At 46.8% G+C, this 18,218-nt stretch overlaps 4 protein-coding genes across 7 annotated transcripts in view; 3 read left to right on the plus strand and 1 right to left on the minus strand.

The window, feature by feature from the left end:
* The first annotated feature begins 229 nt into the window (after window positions 1–229).
* On the plus strand, window positions 230–7,035 carry cd9a (CD9 molecule a). 4 transcript variants are annotated; one of them, XM_047035086.1, is made up of 8 exons: window positions 232–456; window positions 3,484–3,586; window positions 3,728–3,825; window positions 4,441–4,515; window positions 4,618–4,719; window positions 5,052–5,141; window positions 5,636–5,719; window positions 5,956–7,035. In XM_047035086.1, exons 1-8 carry the CDS (start codon window positions 388–390, stop codon window positions 6,019–6,021), a joined length of 687 nt encoding a protein of 228 aa, XP_046891042.1. In that variant the 5' UTR covers window positions 232–387; the 3' UTR covers window positions 6,022–7,035. The 4 variants fall into 4 exon arrangements, with proteins under 4 accessions (XP_046891044.1, XP_046891042.1, XP_046891045.1 ...); XM_047035087.1 differs by lacking the exon at window positions 232–456 and adding an exon at window positions 1,758–1,942; XM_047035088.1 differs by lacking the exon at window positions 4,441–4,515 and having other exon boundaries at window positions 230–456.
* Window positions 7,036–7,437: 402 nt separating this feature from the next.
* Window positions 7,438–10,606, minus strand: bbs10 (Bardet-Biedl syndrome 10). The gene is made up of 4 exons (XM_047034296.1): window positions 10,558–10,606; window positions 9,828–10,055; window positions 8,798–9,700; window positions 7,438–8,651 (listed from the first exon to the last, which is right to left on the minus strand). Exons 2-4 carry the CDS (start codon window positions 10,016–10,018, stop codon window positions 7,871–7,873), a joined length of 1,875 nt encoding a protein of 624 aa, XP_046890252.1. The 5' UTR covers window positions 10,019–10,055; window positions 10,558–10,606; the 3' UTR covers window positions 7,438–7,870.
* Window positions 10,607–11,795: 1,189 nt separating this feature from the next.
* Window positions 11,796–16,109, plus strand: syt1b (synaptotagmin Ib). The gene is made up of 9 exons (XM_047034253.1): window positions 11,796–11,887; window positions 13,286–13,449; window positions 13,667–13,845; window positions 14,229–14,354; window positions 14,599–14,766; window positions 14,875–15,042; window positions 15,164–15,281; window positions 15,529–15,662; window positions 15,748–16,109. The coding sequence occupies exons 2-9, from the start codon at window positions 13,296–13,298 to the stop codon at window positions 15,952–15,954; spliced, it is 1,254 nt and encodes a 417-aa protein (XP_046890209.1). The 5' UTR covers window positions 11,796–11,887; window positions 13,286–13,295; the 3' UTR covers window positions 15,955–16,109.
* A 683-nt stretch (window positions 16,110–16,792) lies between these two features.
* Window positions 16,793–18,218, plus strand: part of otogl (otogelin-like) — a 26,779-nt gene continuing 25,353 nt past the window's right edge. Inside the window, exons 1-5 of the mRNA XM_047033496.1 lie at window positions 16,793–16,798; window positions 17,173–17,231; window positions 17,501–17,579; window positions 17,752–17,830; window positions 17,931–18,023. Of these exons, the coding sequence (XP_046889452.1) occupies window positions 16,793–16,798; window positions 17,173–17,231; window positions 17,501–17,579; window positions 17,752–17,830; window positions 17,931–18,023 (316 nt within the window). The remainder of the gene's footprint in view (window positions 16,799–17,172; window positions 17,232–17,500; window positions 17,580–17,751; window positions 17,831–17,930; window positions 18,024–18,218) is intronic.

Consider the following 18,218-nt stretch of genomic DNA (forward strand, 5'->3'; position numbering starts at 1 on the left):
GAAGAAATCTAAGAAAGAAAGAAAGAAGGAAGGAAGGAAGGAAGGAAAGAAAGAAGGAATGAAGGAAGGAAAGAAAGAAAGAAAGAAAGAAAGAAAGAAAGAAAGAAAGAAAAAAAGAATGAGTGCTGTGTACCAGATAGACAGACAGACCGAACCACAGAGATACAGACTGAAAGCAATTGCTATGCAGCCCATGATTTTCTCGCTCGTAGCGTGGACCGCTACACGCGCACCTTCATTGCAGAGCAAGAGGCGCGCAGCGGCAGTAGGAAGCGTTACGTGTGGCGCGGAGGGAAACAGTCTTTTTACATTTTTATACGAGGTTTCTTGTGCCCCTTTCCCAAACAGTTTTGAAGCTCATTCAGGATCTATCTGAGAAGTATCAGTATGGCTGCGCTGTCGGGAGGAGAGATGTGCGTCAAATATCTGATGTTCGCGTTTAATTTGATTTTCTGGGTAAGCATTGCTTGTGCAACGTATTGCATTAGCAAATCTGTAGGCTAGTGTAATGTTTATTATTGTTGGAAGCGATACAAATGTGTATGTGTGTGTGCGTGTGTGTGTGTGTGTGTGTGTGCATGCGTCTGCATTCTGCCGTGAAGGACACAAACTAGGCAATCCCAGGTGGGACAGCAGACTGTGACTGTTCGGGGGTATTGTTCAACCATTGAACGATAGGTTGCGATGCAGCTGTTCGTGGGGCACTGGTGTCGGTTAACAACAAGTAGCCTATTTATATTTAGGCTATAAGTTTGTATTTTAAGATCATTATTTCACATTTCCTGATCATTGAGGGGTCGCGCAGTCTGCTTAGAACTAGTGGACTAATCCCCAGTGGCCGAGTGACCCAGTTCCAACGCCTGCCGTAGAGTTTGTTCTCTCGGCCTTTCATTAGTTCAGACCAGGACAGGGGGTTGGGGGAGGAAGGAAGAGGGGGGATTCAAACAGAGTACATAGTAAATAATTTCGGAGGTCTGTTCTGAGTCACGTGACGTAAAGAGGCGCGTTGTCGTGACTAAACGCAGCCGACAGTATGTGTCAGTCGTAATAAATAACCTCCTTGGCGTTCATGGATGGTGTAGCCTATATTTAATGCCCGCAGGGGAGTGGCGTGCTGGGTGTGTGAACGAGCGTGTTTGAGTGGGTCTCTAATCTGAACACTGAACAGCTATAGATAGATCAGTAATCCAGCAGCAAACAGTCGATTACAGGGCAGCACAGAATCTAGAGGGGGGTTTGTGTGCGTGCATGAATGTACGTGCGTGTGTGCGGGTGTTTGTGTAAATTTATAGAGCACTGGCCAGTTTCACAGTGATATCAGAGAACAGCAGGTCAAACCATCTTGATAAGATTTACCAAGCTAACCTAATTTCCCTCAATCACACAGGATCTGTAGTCTAACCAAATCACAGTCACTCCGATCCACTCAGAACATCTTCAGTTCATTAACCCACAGAGCCATGTTGAGCAGCACCAACTCAACTGGTTCCATCAGGTTTAGATTATTATGATCTGCATGTCCCAACATGATCCAGTCGAGCACTAATGGTTGAACTGCTCTAGCACACACACACACACACACACACACACACACACACACACACACACGCACACACACACACACACACACACACTACATTCAGCAGTTCACCTAGATGTGTGTTTTGGGTTCTAATTACAGCGCGTTCTACCTGCGGTGAGGTGTGTCAGGTGACTTTATTGAGGCGTGGCATTGTACTCTCTGAGACTTTCCTTTTCTACAGCTATTACCACTTCCTCATTCTCTTCTCTCCGTTTTGCAATAGGAGACATCTGTGTTGCTCAGTTACCGCTAGTTGCCGTTAAATTTCTGTTATCTCACACATCGGTTGCTGATATGGCGCTTGGTGGAGGAATCAAGTGTGTGAAGTATTTAATGATTATCTTCAACGTACTGTTCTGGGTAGGTCTGAATGCTTTTTCCTCTCTGTGTGTGTGTGAGAAGGAGAAAGAGAAACCAATCTTTTCTGTAAACGGGCTATTCTCTTTCTGTGCTTGGGAAAGACATAGCTGCACTATAGCCTTGCACTCTGTGCTGCTATTGAGCAATGTGTGGTCTGGTCTGTTCTGCGACATTATGTTACCTTAACAATGGAACGTAAACACACAAACTTAGGAGTAGCTTGAATGCATGCGCACACTCACCCACACGTAAACACATACTTTCACACAATCAATCACCCATCCCTCTGTGGTGCTCTTACTTTGGGTTAATGATTTATTGGTCTGCCTAGACAGCTTGTTTAGTATACGTGTGTGTGTGTGTGTGAGTGGGTGAGTTGGTGTGGATGTGTGACCAGATCAGTGTGAGCATTTGTGTGCGTGTGAGTACATGTGTCTCTGTGTGTGTGATTGGGTGTGTATGTGTGTGGCTGAGTTAGTGCCAATATTGCAGCATGCATCCGAGGACTGTGAATAATTGTACGTGGAACAATTATAATATATATGAATTTACAATGTGGGTGAAAGCTCAGTCATGTTCATCGGAATGTCATGCTGAATGAATGAATCATAACATGAACAAATGACCAGTGCCTCGCTTCTCTCTCCTCTTGTCCTCATCTAATCTCCCTATCCAGTTTTGAGAGAGAGGACTACGCTCATCACAGGCCTGGCCAGTAGATTCTTACATCCTCCCCTTCCCCCATTCCCTGTTACAGCCTGAGGTTGTGGGAGTGGCTAGTTGTAATCAGGCCTATTCTCTGACCGGCTCTAATACAGTAGCTGCTTTTTATTACAATTAACCTCAAGTTTGTGACACGTCCATGGAGTACCTTCCTGTGTCGTCTTCATACTCTCTTTCTGCTCTGCGTTTGTCATATAGCTGAACATGTGTGGGGGGAAATGGAAGGACTAACTCTTTGTATCCGGTCACCCTTATTATGATCTTATGTCATATTATTCATTGTACTTTCAATGCATTTCATTACTGTATTGATTTAAATGAAGGTCAAACTTACATGTATGTGACCTTATAGGGTTAGAAAATATCCATGCCTCAGAAAGACAATGCAACAGACCATGTTTTTGATCTAGTCATTCTTTTCTGGTTATCACTTCTCTCGACTGACTGACAAATACTACATACATCCCAGAACCTCAATCGAAGCCACACGGTTTAGTGGAGATCGAGCATTTTTTTCCACACGTTCATGGGCTGCACCTGCATGGTTAGCTCGCTGAGCTGAAGACAGCTCATGGAGCTATGGCAGTACTCAGTACCTATGCCAGTGCTCAGTACCTGAAGTCTTACTTGATTAAGAGGTTGAGCCTGCCTGAAGACCTCAGTTCCAGTTAGTCCCACTGTTGATGTCTTGACCTAGACCACCCAGCTGATGTCACAGTGTAGTGCCATGACTCCTGTAAACCTGTGCATGCCCAAGGGAAAGCCATATGACCAATAATCATGTGTGTGTGTGTGTGTGTGAATGTGTGTGTTCTTAGCTTACAGGTACCGCTGTGCTGGCCATAGGGTTGTGGCTGAGATTTGACCCAAAGACCAAAGGCTTGTTTGAAGGAACAGACTCTCCCTATGTCTTCTTCACAGGTACGGCCTGATCTTCACCCTTGGTGTGTGTATTACAATGTCTAGTTGGAAGCTTAGCTATTTAGCCATGAAACATTTAGTGAGGGGTAAATCAACTAACTGCGTGTGCGTGCGTGTGCGTGTGCGTGTATGTGTTTGTAGGAGTGTATATTCTGATTGCAGCAGGAGCGTTGATGATGGTGGTAGGCTTCTTGGGATGCTGTGGGGCTATCCAGGAGTCTCCTTGCATGCTGGGGCTGGTGAGAACATAAATACACTTCAAATAAAGTCATTCATTTAAGTTATACAGTATATATCTCAATTGGGCCAGGTCTGTCCCTAATCCTTATAGCACTAACCAGGTTCAACAAAGCCCATTCATAAACTGAGAACCAGTTAAACAGCAGTGATGGGGACGTTATAAGTTACTGAAATGTGTCAAGGCTGGAGGAGCCTGCATTTCTCACACACCAACAAGTCATTCTGAACCCAGACACAAACTTGGGATCTGAGCCCACAGAAGTATATAGATAGTATATAGATAGTACTATATAGATATAGTATATAGATCTGCCGTGGGAGTCTGTTTTATCTGTGACTGAATGACTCAAGGCTAGAAATGAGTGTCTCTCATCTCTCATCCCCTCCCCTCTGGCTGCCTTTCATTATGTCTCCCTCCCTCTCTTTCTCTCTCTCTCTCCTTCCTCCCGCCCTCTCTAATCCTCTCGCCCTCAATCTCTCTGGGAAGCGGGACCTTTGAAAATGGGGTTAGCTGTGTTTAAATGATCATCAAATGATCTCTCTCTTTCACATTCACATACACACACACACACATTCACAACCCCCGGTTAATATGCTGTACCTCACTTCTACAGTTCTTCGGCTTCCTGCTCATCATCTTTGCCATTGAAGTCGCTGCTGGAATCTGGGGCTTCTCAAACCAAAGCAAGGTCCCAAAACTACCAACACTCTCAAATCGTGTTGTGTCACACGTCCTCTTCTGTAGGCCACGTCACATCACAATCCCTTTCATCCCCTTTGTTCTCGTGTAGGTGGTTGATGACATCACTCAGTTCTACATGGACACATACAGAAATTACGAGAAATCAGGAGAGGCCACCCTGAAGGAGACCCTGCGACTGATTCAGACTGGGGTGAGTCGAGGGATTCACACTCAGATGGGTCAACCTACAAACTAAGCTTAAAGCTGTAGTGGGCTGTAGAAACCCTCATGGGACAGTCACGATGGTAACCCTGGGAAACCCAGGTGTTGGAGAAACATACTACTCTTAAATTGACACAGGGGAAACTGTTGGTTTACTACTTTGATAACCGATATATCAAACAATAACTTCTGTGATGGTCATCAAAGCAATTTAGGGTGAAATAGTATTTAGTAGGATTTTGGTGTCAAGTCAATAGTGCATGGTGAGGTAAATGTGAGAACAGAAGTATTAAAATGTGTATGTGTGTGTGTGTGTTTCAGTTGAACTGCTGTGGTCCAACCGGCACTGTTGGGGACTTTGCAAAGGACACGTGTCCCCCAAGAGATGGCCTGGAGCAACTGATCACCAAGGTATGGAATGATCCTCCCACACCATCTCCTAACATTGTCACCACATGGAAATAATCCCAGCAATCGTCAGCATAGGTTCTATAGACTTGACTTACACATCTGAGTGGACATCCGGCTTTTCTCTACTGGTCCAGACCCAGTCTGTATCTCTGCTGACCCATAATACCTCACTCATCCCCACCCCATCTTCCATCCTTACCCCCTGTCTACCATCCATTCATTTATAACCCCTGTCTACCATCCATCCTCCTATGCTATCTAGTCTAACATCCACTGCAGACAGGCTCTGCTTTATCAGCTCAGCAGCCACACAACAGGTTACTATGGCAACACTGCATTATTAAAGCCAGTGAAAGCTCACGGCAGTTTCCCTGTGCGTCTGTATAAATGTGCATTCAGTTGATTGTTGTTAAGTGCTTGGCACAAACGGCGTGTCTGCTGAATTGGTTAACTTATTAAGTAACCGCATTGAACCGTGTGTGTGTGTCTTTCAGAGCTGCCCTGATGCAATTGATGAAGTGTTTGACTCCAAGCTACACATCATCGGAGGAGTGGGTATCACCATTGGGATTGTCATGGTGAGCTTTTAATAGTCCACAAGCAATCATGTCCAAGGCACACACTAGCAGGCAGGTAGAGCAACAGCCACACTCACACTCCCCCATCTCTCTCTTCCTCTCTCTCCTCCCTCCCCACTCTCTCTTTCTTCGTCTCTCTCTCTCTCCTCCCTCTCTCTCTCCTCCCTCCCCACTCTCTCTCTTCGTCTCTCTCTCTCTCCTCCCTCTCTCTCTCCTCCCTCCCCGCTCTCCTCCAGGTGTTTGGGATGATCTTCAGCATGCTGCTGTGCTGTGCCATCAGGAAGTCTCGGGAGGTGGTTTGATGACCATCCTACCGCCGCACACAGCTCCCACTCTTTATGTTGCATGATGTCATTGCTAGGGTCACATGACTCTCCCCAGCCAATGGAGACTTTGCTTGTTCTGGAGGGTGGAGCCGTGCCGATAACCTGATCTTTGTTACTATGCTCCGGCTAGTGGTGAAAGAGGTGAGCATGATTGACAGATCAGGTGATCTCCACTGCATCAAGGCCCGCCCTCCTGATCAAGCAGGATGGTGTTGATTGGCCCGTAGAGAGCCTGAATGGCACCTGTCACCTCCTCTTCGCAGGAGATTAGGTCACGATCATCCAATCTGTATGAATAAATAGCATTGATGTTGTATGATTAACACAAACTGTCCAAAACTAATAATTGTCCAACGATGATGTGAGTGTATTACAGTATTTACACCAATTAACAGTACATCTCTACTGAGATTCAGATTAGACAGGAGAATCTTGGCTAAGGTCAGAACACACTTCACTTGGCCAGTGGTATTCCTGAATCAAAACGAATGGAAACAAAGCACGGTGACTAAAAGCCAACACGATGTCAGGATGTGAACAGTGGTGAACCGTGGTGTGTGGTAGAGGAGCAGCCTGGTCGCTCCAGTAGTTCCACCTTTCTTCCTTTTCTACCTCTTCATTCCTACTTCTCCTCTTTCTCTTACTGCCGTTGTAAAAAAAAAAATGCCTTGAAGCCTCTGACTCCTTTTGTATAACTTTTTTTGTTTTTTTTTGTTAAAGATTTCTAAATAACGAGTTGTAGGTTGTTAATGGTGCATTTGGTTTGTTCTTGTAAGCTGAAAGATGTCCACTTTTATAATGTCCCGTTCATCTCACAGTTTGGGTCGATTTGTTTGTTGCACAGAAACAAGGTTGTAATGAACGTTGTAACAGCCAAATAAATTGTAATCTCCAAACCTCTCATTGTGGTTGTGTTGAGTTGGCAGTGTGAGGGTTGTGAGTGTGCGTGCATGAGAATAAAAATGTCCTAGGCCTGGAAAGGACTCTAAACAACCTTTCACTGACTTTCCTTTCACTCGCTGGAAAATAACAACCTGACCTCTCTTAAGTGCCTCTCTTTTACCCTGCTCTCACACACACACAAACACATTCTCTTGCTTTGAGTCACTATGTCTTCAAGATTTCTTTTGAACAGCATGACTCACATGAAGACCAAAGGTAAGGATTGTTATCTCCAGACATTTCCCTTAAGGAATAAACCCATATCACATTCAAGGGAACAAACTCTGTGCGTGTTTAACGCAAATAACTCACCTTTCATGTTAAGAGTTGTTTACGTGAGGAGTTTTGTGATTGGCTGGGTCTTTTGGCCATTTGAGTTGAGAGCAGGAAGTGTGCTGTGATTGGAGTGCAGACAGCTGGGTGTTACCCTCCCTGCCAACCCCTTCTCTTGACCTGATAACAGTGATTATAGCAGTGTGGGTCCAAAAGTGTGAGGACGTGTGTGAGTGGATTTGGGTTGTGTGTAACAACCATGGTGTGTGTTATTGAAACTGGGCAGGAGGTCAGTGATAAGACAGAGGAATGCTGATAACATTAAGAGCTATGATGAGAAGTCCAACACAAGCGGCCAACAAAAACAAACCCTTCCTCACTACACATATCCTGCATGGTTTCCTTTATACATTGTGTCCTTGACACAATTTATCATAGGACCTCAAACATGAACCGTTATCATGCGATAAGATATTAAAACACTCTGCAATCAGATGCTTATCACCTAAAATGGATTGAATACAAACTTGTTAAATTGGTAGAAAAACACTCACAAAGTTAGTTACTAATACAGGCGACTGTGTCGGGGACGGCGTATCTTTATTCAGACTCAGTTCTCTTCCTCCGAATCCTGCTGGGGAGTGTTTGAATGTCTGTGAGTGTGTGTGTGTGAAGGTGTGTGTGTGTGGAGTATGGCGTCCGTGCGTAGCAGGACCCTCACACACTGCAGCACGGCCAGTATCAGACGGTATTTACAGGCCACTGACTCCAGACCACAACCAAACACAGAACCAGAACTCGTCTCTCTTGACCCCGACTCCGTCTTGACCGTTCTAGAACCATCCATGGTGCGACCGCCATCGTGTAAGCACCTCAGAGCCTGCGTCTGGGCCTGGAGGTAGCAATGAGGGCTGTGAGAGTAGATCTGTCTGGGCACGCTCAGAAGAGCCTCCGCCAGTATCCTGCTATGGGCATGGCTACCTATGTTTGTGTGTGTAGGAGTGTGGGAATCTGAGACAGTGCGTGACTGGGTGTGTGCATCTAACAGAGTGTGTGATTGGGTGTGCAGGAGTGCGCGATGTAACAGCCACTCAAAGGTCCCTCCTACGGTGATGACACGGCCAGATACCAACACACCCTCCTTGGGTGGTTCCCTGAGTGTGTGTGTGTCTTTGTTTGTGTTCCTGGTGTGGGGTGTGTCTAGAGTTCTCCCCCTATCACTGGTGCCTGTCCCGCGTATGGGCTCCAAGGTTGTCAGTAGCATGCGGAAAGCATCTCGCAGTGCACACACACACTGGTCGGTCTGACCGTCTTCTGCACCACACACAACCAGACTGGGGGGCTGGATATGACCCTCATCTGTGGACCTGGGATATCCCACATGAACAAACCTGGGGAGAAGCAAAAGTCCATGATGACATGGAAAGTACAGAAAGTCCTGTCCATCTTGGTACGTGTGTGTTGCAGCGCGTTTGTAGGTGTGTGTGTTGCAGTGTGTGTGTGTGTTGCATTGTGTGTTTGTGTGTGGCTGTCGTACCTGTGAGCTCCCAGCAAGATCGGTTGGCAGAAGGTCAGCGCTGCAACGTTCTGCCGGCCAATCAGACTCCAGTCGGACACAGGCTCCGCCCCACTGAGCCGAGCGGAGAGAGCAAGCTCGTCCTCAGGTACACATTCTACTACAGACATCCCAGCTCGCCGGGCTAAAGCCAGGGTCGCATCTGACTGTTTCACCGAGGAGAGGAGCAGAGTGACGCCTAAACTCTGCAGGCCCCCAAACACACACCCTAACCTGTTCTGCGCCCAGGCAAAGACTCCGCCCACTCCTGTTCCCCCTCCACCTATCCTGTCTAACTCCAGCACAGTTCCTCCATTCAGGATCTCCGGCTCCAGAGACTCGGTCACCATCAGCACTTTGATTGGTCGGTGATCGGCAGGTGGGTGGGGCGTGGAGAAGTCCCTGTGTATTACCTGCCCCTCAATAACACGCGAGGAACCAATGGGGAAGCCCGATATTGCCGTGTGCAGTGCCGGGAAATGTGCGTCAATAAAACTGAGTGACGTGACAAGGAGGTTGTCGTGACAAGCGCACTGAGACAGCATCTCAGAGGTTAACCGCTGGATGATTTCACAGTGGCCTCGTCCGAGACGGGTGTGAAGGAATCCTCCCATCAGACTCTGCAGAGTGTTTGTGTCTGGAGCGTCTTTCCTCTCAGAGAGGGCTGAGCAATACGGGCTCACTCGTACGTCAATGACGTCAGCCAGCTCATCCAGCCCAAACGCCAGCAGCTCCTCAGCCAGTCGCTTGGCGGCTGCGCCCTCCCCAGGTTCTTGAGAGGTGTGTGTGTGTATCTTCCGGAGCAAGGCCTTAAGCAGCAGGATGAAGGTCTTTGAACCGTCTCCTGTAGCAGCACTGTGCTTCCACACACACTCCACCACCATCCTAAAGCACAAACAGCCACACACGCAGGTCGAATTGATTTGTAATGCGCAGTCAGATCATTGGTGTTGATGTTTGAAGCCAAATGTTAGCGTGCCGAGGGTGTGTGTGTGCGCGCGCTAGTCGGTACCTGGCTAGCGGGTGCTCCAACCGTAGAGCCGTGAGGATGCGTGTTCCGTGGCGTGTCAGCATCACCTGTCCGCTGTCGCGTGTGAACAGAAGCTGTCCTCCGTCTGGCCCGAAGCTGCGGAGGACCACTGCCTCTAGGACCGACACGGTCTGCAGCACATGCCGCAGATGGAGACGTTCTGCCGGTAGCATTTCCAGCACCAGCAGAGGCCAGCAGAGACCAGAGAGTCTACACAGACAGATGCAGACATATTATACAGGCAGATGGTTTATCCATTGCACAGTGGTTCACAGTGTAGAACTCAAGACAAAGCTAGGTATGGTGAATGGCTAATGAGTAGCAAATGTATCTCACAGATAAAAAAAAAGGCATATCATTTAATCTGCTTTAGTTCAGTTTTGTATATAGTTTTTAAGTTCCACCGTGTCAATTGTATGTAGCTACTTGGCTACTGTAACTTGCAAATACAAGACAAGCCTATGAACTCTAAACTAATAATAGCTAGCTACGGCTAGGTTACTTAACTCACATGCTTCAGTAAAGCACAGTTCTGTAGTACCTAGTACTAGCCATCTAGGATAACTTAACTAGGGACGCGTTGCAGTCTTCTGGAAAGGTGACATTTTATTTTGAATGACGAGGGCGATCTTTATAGCACAAATGAGAAGTGACACAGAAATATATTGTTCTGTCACTGGCAATACCCTTGTTGTTACATTCATAAACTCACCTGTTGTTCACGTATAAAACTCCAGCACTCAGTATCCTAGAAACGAGCGTCCCTCTCTTCTTCGTATGGAGAGGTGCTGGTCACAACATGTATGTTGCATTATCGCCCTCTAGTGTGCAGGAGTGATACCTGTCTTATCCAGGGAGATAATAATAGGACCCACCACAACTCCATGATCACAGTCTTGTGTGTATTTGTGTATGCTTCTTTGCATGTACGGGGTGTGGTCTTTGGACTGCTCTCTCTCTCTCTCTCTCTCTCTCTCTCTCTCTCTCTCTCTCTGTATCTCTCTCTCTCTCTCTCTCTCTCTCTCTCTCTCTCTCTCTCTCTCTCTCTCTCTCTCTCTCTCTCTCTGTATCTCTCTCTCTCTCTCTCTCTCTCTCTCTCTCTCTCTCTCCCTCTCTCTCTCTTTCTCTCTCTCTTCCCATCACTGTATCTATCTGTGTCTGCCTGTTCACTATCTCTCTGGTCAAGGTGAAATAGAGGGGGGGTGGGTGGGGTTGGAACATGATCCCTGTGTTGCTGCGGAAACCACATCCGAAAGTTCTAATTTTGGCAACAGCATCTATATGAGACATGTCTGCAGTCACACAAACACACACACACACACACACACACACACACACACACACACACACACACACACACAGAGAGAGAAACATAGAGAGAGAGAGAGAGAGAAACAGAGAGTCCTGTCTGAATGTAAATGATTTACCCTGCTGAAGTCTCACTATGCTAACGAGCCCATAAAAAGCTATGTCACCAAACTCATGAATATTCATCTTTGTCCTAAAGAGGCTGACCTATAGGAATGAGGTAGAGGTCACAAGAGGTGGGTGGGGCATTGAGGAATGGAGCTCAACCATCCCTGGAGACCTGTAAGTGGACAGATAAAGGCGTACAACCACATCAGGACACACACACACACACACATCAAGCACACTTAAACGCATACTCAACAAAGAGGGTGCACAAACAACCAACTATTAGGTGCCTATATTATGATGCTACCCCAATCATCATCCCTGTCTGTTTCACACCCCTTTCCCCCTCCCTCTCTCTGTCACGAGCTCCCACACCTGTGCTCCTTGTCTTCATGTCTGTGCCGAACGCGGGACGCAAACAAAGGACAAGAGAGACTGCCACTCCTCCTTACTTCGCCCTCTTCCCTCCTCTCCTGCCCTCTCCACTTCTGTCATCTCTCCTCCTCCCCTCCCCTCCCCCACCCCTTCCTCCTTCCCTCCAGCCTGAAGAGTACCTGGGAGGCATCCTTTTCTCCTGCCCTGCAGCCCTGAAAGCCAGCACTGAGACCAGGGACACACAAACACAGGTATGTTTTCTTTCTCTCTATTCTACCTTCATCTCTTTAGCTGCCCTCCGCTTTATTATCTTTCTAAACTGGATCTCTGTCCAGGGTGTGTGGTCTGTTTGGAACAGGGTGTGGGTAGGGGATGGTCATTATTAGTGAGTCAGTGATTATAGGCTTTTAATTTTGTTTTAGGGAGATTTGTTGTCAGGAATTGTGCTCATTATCCTACCAGTTATCTTACCAATATTGTCAGAATCAGAATCAGAATGGGATTTATTCGCCATGAAGGTTTGCACTGACAAGGAATTTGCTTTGGCAGGAAGGTGCATACAATAAACATATAGGAATCTTACATTTAAATATGTGGTCTAACTATACTAAAACTAGAAGTAATAAGTGTAATACACTAAAATAGAATAAAAGTGGGCATAAAATAAAATATAAGTTGTCAACATTAATATAGAGTTTAGCTGACAAAGACTACGTCATTTTGCTTTGAAAGCCTTGTAATATTTCACAGAAATGTATAGTTACATTAAAACATCACAATGATGACATACCTGACATAAATGAACAGAACAGGGAAACTTTATGACACTCTGCTCTGTTGAAATGTTTCATAAAAAATAAACAACACAGAGCTAAATGACAGAATGTGGTAGGATCAGTGGGTATTGAATCAATGTGGGCAGTATGTGTGTGTTGGTGTGTCTGTTTGTGTGCATGTCTATGTGTGTGTGCTCGTGCGTGTATGTATGTGTGTGTTTGTGCATGTGTATATGCATGCATGTGTGCGTACGTACCAACCTACAGATGTAGTATCAGCATCATCACTGGGGTGAGGTTCATTGTGACAAAACATACAGTGTCTGAAAGGGCTTAGACACATTCACATCGTGACTCCCCTTTAGCTACCCCCCCCCGATGCCTCCGTTCTGCTGTCCACGGAACATGACCTCTGAGGGAACACGGAACATCAGAATGCTAGAAAGCAGACCAAGACATGATGCCCTCTCCGTCCTCACCCCCACCACCCCCCACCCCCAACCCCCCTCCTCTGTCAGCAGGTTGAGGGGAGGGAGCAGGGTTGTGTATCCTGTGTTCAGGCAATAGTGCCAGAGCAGCAGAAACAGGAGAGGCCATCTGATACCATCAGTCATATACCATCTTTAGCCACATCATATTTACTATATCAGATGCATTGGGATCATTAGCATCCCTGGAAACTGTGTGTTTCCCTTGGCCCATGTGTGTGTATTTTAATGTGTGTGTGTGTGTGAGTGTACGTTTGTAGGTTTAAAGAAGCACTAGTGATCCAGTAGTACAGTCCTTACCCCACAATCATCTACTATCCAACCTCACATCCATACAGGCACAAGGTTTGTGTACTGATCCCTTTGTTTCTGTGTGTATTGACAGGCCGTAAGGGATGACAGGCAATCGTCGTGCAGCTCCGGCTGTTCCCAGCCCCTTCACGACACCCATCCTGCCCACCAATGGCACCGCAACTCCAGAATCTGCGAGGGGCCAGCCAGGAGGACAGGACCACAGGAAGTTCATGAGTGAGATACAACACCTCCACTGTGAGTACAGGGCACCAGCAATCAGAATAGACCCATGACTGGGGTTAGATCGTTTTGGTGAGTGAATGAATGGATGGATAGATAGATAGATGGATTGATGGATTGATTGATAGATGGGTGGATGATAGAAGATGACAAAGCAACGGAAGATATGTGATTCTACTAGATTCTGTCAAGTAAAACCACACACTGTATTCAATCTTGTGTGTGCCGGCAGTGCCGTCGTGGGCTGTGGCTGCTCTCTGTCTGGTGAGCGTGTGTCTGGTGCTGTCATGCTGCGTGTGTGTGTGGAGGAAGTGCTTGAAGAAGAAAGACAAGGACAAGGAGAAGAAGGGGAAAGAGAAGGGCAAGAGTGGCATTGACATGGACACTGAAATGGAGGGAGGCCAGACTGAGGTAGTACACGCTCAATCTCACACACACACGCGCGCACAAACGCACACGCACACACGCAGACAAACTCCCTGCAGATGCGTTGCCCTTGCAATGTATCAAAGTCCCGACACATGGGGCGTACGGGATGCGTAAAGCTGTCAGTGTGCGTTAAGAGTAATGGACCTTGTTCATGCTCTCCGGTACTGTAGGTTTCTAGGGCTCATTCAAACCAAAGAAGACTCGTAAACAAAACATGCTGGTCACCTTCAAATGAGAACAGATAAATGACCAGAGCCTGTGACAACTGTGAAGACGTAACAAGACTGTGGGTAGTGGGTGTGTCTCATGAGTCGTGATGTATCCTTTTGGAGCTAATTGTGTGTGTGTGTGCCTGCCTGTTCTAGCCTCTGAAGGAGGAGGGCGACAGAGAGACAGGATTAACTAAGAGTGATAAAGAAGAAGAGCCCAAAGAGGAGGAAAAGCTGGGGAAGTTGGAATTTTCGCTGGATTACAACTTTACAGAGAACACGGTAACACACACACACACATATAGTACTGTACACAAGAAGTTGAGTCCAATCGATATCCTTCCGACGGCAGCGGATGTAAGTTGTTCTCTTTTCTTTGTTCTCGCTCCGTCTCTCTCCCTCTTTCTCTTCTCCTCCGTCTCTCTCCCTCTCCTCCCTCTCTCTACCTCTCCTCCGTCTCTCTCCCTCTCTCTCCCTCTCCTCCCTCTCCTCCCTCTCTCTACCTCTCTTCCCTCTCTCTAATTAGTTGGCAGTAGGGATTCTGCAGGCGTGTGACCTCCCAGCCATGGACATGGGAGGCAGCTCTGACCCCTATGTTAAACTGTGTCTGCTACCAGACAGGAAGAGGAAGTTTGAGACCAAAGTCCACAGGAAGACCCTCAACCCCACCTTCAATGAGAACTTCACATTTAAGGTTATTATCCCTTTCCTGACCTTTGACCCGGAAACCTAACCTTTAAAAGGCAGTATTCCTAGATGCAGTAATGACATTTCCGTATGTGGATGTGTTCCTTTTGTGTAGGTACCGTACTCCGAGCTAGGTGGCAGGACTCTGGTGATGACCGTGTATGACTTTGACCGCTTCTCCAAACATGACGCGATTGGTGCGGTGAGGGTACCAATGAGCAGTGTGGACTTCAGCCACATGACCCAAGAATGGAGAGACGTGCAGAAAGCTGAGAAGGAGGAGGTGAGAGTGGGTGTCAATCAAACGGTGAACACACGCAAGGAAGGTGGTCACGTGACAAGATCAGCAAACCAAACACTGATCATGGTCATGGTCTCTCTCTCTCTCTTTCTCCCTCTCTCAGAGTGAGCGTTTAGGTGACATCTGCCTGTCCTTAAGGTATGTTCCTACAGCAGGCAAGCTGACAGTCGTCGTGCTGGAGGCTAAAAACCTGAAGAAGATGGATGTGGGCGGGCTGTCAGGTGAGCCATGGAACAGGTCCACTGTACATTGCTTCAAAACTGATAGAACGTACAAGTAATAAGCACCCCCAGAATTAGCTGGGCTGGGCTGGGCTGGATCGAACAGGGCTGTGCTAGGCTGGGTCGGGCAGAGCATAACTGGGCTGGGCTAGATGGAGCAGGGCTGTGCTAGGCTAGGCTGGGCTGGGTTCTTCCAGGTGGAGCCGTGGTAAGGCATTCTGATGTGTGTGTGTGTGCTCTGTTTCAGATCCATACGTGAAGATCCACCTGCTGCAGAATGGGAAGAGACTGAAGAAGAAGAAAACGAGCACCAAGAAGAACACTCTGAACCCTTATTACAACGAGTCCTTCAGCTTTGAGGTGACATTAGAACAGATGCCGGTAAGAACACACACACACACACAGTATCATGTGGTTCATGTGTGTAGTCGTGTATGACAATAGGCATGTTTTTGTGTGTTTCTAGAAAGTACAAGTAGCAGTGACGGTGTTGGACTATGATAAGATTGGGAAAAACGACGCCATAGGGAAGGTTTTTCTGGGGAGTACCAGCACTGGGACTGAGCTACGCCATTGGTCGGACATGCTGGACAACCCCCGGAGGCCTATTGCCCAATGGCATGTCTTGAAATCTGAGGAGGAAGTCAATGCTGAACTGTCCAACAAGAAATAACCCTCTAACTCTACACCTGCACCCCATTAAGGAATCCATAAATCTCAAACTGCCCAAAATGATTCCATGACTTTTTCTCTTCTGTCTTTCACTCCCCCCTTATAACATGCCCATGTGTTCTGATGGGCCCACAGACACACACATATACACACACACACACACACATTGGTGAAACTGATATGGGAAGTATAAATGTGTATGTCATGCTAATAAACAAGAATCAATTTCCCCCTGTGGAGGTTGGTTATCTTACAAAACTGTTGTCTTTGGTCATTGATGGAGCTTGTGTCCAGATTGAAGTTAACAGCACTGACCAGCAGAGAGAGACATATCACTCCATGATCACGACAACAGCCCAAGATATACTTTTCAAATCCCCTGGTCAATTTCTACTGGTCAATCTAGTTAAGTAGACACACCAGTCCAGCTGGTGAAGGGATATCATATAGTTGCTTTGGAACTGCTAGTTACTAATGATAGGCCTATTAGACTTTTCACTTATTTTTTTACTTGGACTTTTTGATTTTTCCAATAAACAAGGTACTACTACCAATTTAGGCTGAGCAGACCATAAACAGTCTGGATACAACGCACGCACTTTAATGCCATTTTCTCAAATCTGATAGAAACTGTCGTAGACTTCACCGGAACCCACCTGTTCGCTGGTGAACTGCACTCGTCATCCAAGAGGCTATTGCGACCACATAGTCTACCTGTGAGCGCTGGGATCTGAGCAGCGGGAAGATCGGTCAAAGATAGAAACATCCTCCTCCTCCACCTCCCTGGTCCTCTGCAATGCACCGTTAATGTTTCGGTGGGACTCCGTCTGGACTCTGAGATGAACGTAAAGCGTATAGAACAACAGTTTCTTCTTCTATCGTTATCAATACTTCAACTGCTTATAAGAGAGGGTAAGTCTGTCAAGTAGTATACAAGATTCAGTTTATGCAGGGTAAACAGCGCCGTCATAAAAAATAACGTGTTATTCAATTCCACTGACTTTTTGAGTTTTGCTTTTATTGCTCTGACGAAGAAATGTCTTTTATGAAGAAAATACATTGTTTTGACTTTGACTGAGATTTATTTGATGTGAACAGTTTACCTTCTAATTTAACAACCTAGCAAAATTACCCGCTCCATAATCATAAAAGAAAAATATTTTGACCCCAGCGTTAAAACTGTTAGGCCAAAGTCGGCGATGTGTAATATTGGGGAAAGTATCTGTTTTGTTCAGGAGCTCACAGCCAGTTATCAGAGGCAGAGGGAAGACTGCAAAGGTGAGAGTGAAAACCATCTCCATTATTCCAGATTTAATCCTAAATGTCCTGTATTATTCTGCTGGTTTCACATAATAGTCATTTTTTTACAATTAACATCTGACCCGGAGTCATCATCCTGTGTATATGTAACCCGGTGCGTGTATGCGTGTGTGTGTGCGCACATGTACAAATGTGATAGTGTGCACGTATGCTGTTAAATGGTGTAAAGTGCACTTAACTCTCCCCCTGAGTTGTTATCCCCCTAATGTGTGTGTTTGTGACTGCAGAAGGGCTAATGCACTTCGGAGGAAACGGGATCTCCTTGGGGAGGAGGTTGGTACACTATACCTAAGAGAACTAGTGGAGGTCAGGGCACCCTCATACACACAACACCAGAGGCAGCACAAAGCCCTCTTTGAAGAGCCTACACGCAGACAACCATGAACACGCAGAATTAGGTCCACACACGTCAAGCCACAAGATGGACGGTGAGACTACAGTTTGATCTCGGTCATTTTCGTCATTGGTTTCCCTCCAGACTTTTAGGCCTCTTCTGTCGGAAGCGACGTTTCCTCGCGGTGTTCTTCACAACCACACAGCCAGAGACGCCTCCTCAGGTACGCACACACACACACGCGCACACACGCGCACACACCCACACAATGTCCGCCGTGACAGCCCTCCACAGATAAAGTCATCAGTGTGTGTTTGTCCCAGAGTACTGTGGATGTCTCAACGGAGGCTGGTGTCAGGAGGACGGAGTGTGTGACTGTGCCCAGTTTCAGGCCCTGGGAGATCGTTGCCAGATCAGTAAGTAACAGACACACCCACACACATACACACATCCTCTACGTCTTCTTTCAAAGAGCACGTATGTCACAAAAGGTCATATGTACTGTCGTTGAACCGTGTTGTCTGGGAATGATGTGAGTGGGTGTCTGGTGGGGGGTGGGGGGCTGTTTGTAATTCTATGAGGTTGGTCAGACGATCACATCAGTCAGCAAA

The sequence above is a fragment of the Hypomesus transpacificus genome, chromosome 14 (assembly GCF_021917145.1).
Source record: "Hypomesus transpacificus isolate Combined female chromosome 14, fHypTra1, whole genome shotgun sequence".
NCBI classification, from domain to species: domain Eukaryota; kingdom Metazoa; phylum Chordata; class Actinopteri; order Osmeriformes; family Osmeridae; genus Hypomesus; species Hypomesus transpacificus.

Bases quoted from the DNA above. Each gene is read 5' to 3' on its own strand.
- syt1b (XM_047034253.1), top strand. From the start codon at position 13,296: ATGACAGGCAATCGTCGTGCAGCTCCGGCTGTTCCCAGCCCCTTCACG. The intron at 13,450-13,666 runs GTGAGTACAGGG...GTGTGCCGGCAG, and splicing joins TGAGATACAACACCTCCACT to TGCCGTCGTGGGCTGTGGCT. The intron at 15,663-15,747 runs GTAAGAACACAC...GTGTGTTTCTAG, and splicing joins TGACATTAGAACAGATGCCG to AAAGTACAAGTAGCAGTGAC.
- cd9a (XM_047035086.1), top strand. From the start codon at position 388: ATGGCTGCGCTGTCGGGAGGAGAGATGTGCGTCAAATATCTGATGTTC. The intron at 457-3,483 runs GTAAGCATTGCT...GTGTGTTCTTAG, and splicing joins CGTTTAATTTGATTTTCTGG to CTTACAGGTACCGCTGTGCT. The intron at 4,720-5,051 runs GTGAGTCGAGGG...TGTGTGTTTCAG, and splicing joins TGCGACTGATTCAGACTGGG to TTGAACTGCTGTGGTCCAAC.
- bbs10 (XM_047034296.1), bottom strand. From the start codon at position 10,018: ATGCTACCGGCAGAACGTCTCCATCTGCGGCATGTGCTGCAGACCGTG. The intron at 9,701-9,827 runs GTACCGACTAGC...TTTGTGCTTTAG, and splicing joins TTGGAGCACCCGCTAGCCAG to GATGGTGGTGGAGTGTGTGT. The intron at 8,652-8,797 runs GTACGACAGCCA...GCTTCTCCCCAG, and splicing joins ATCTTGCTGGGAGCTCACAG to GTTTGTTCATGTGGGATATC.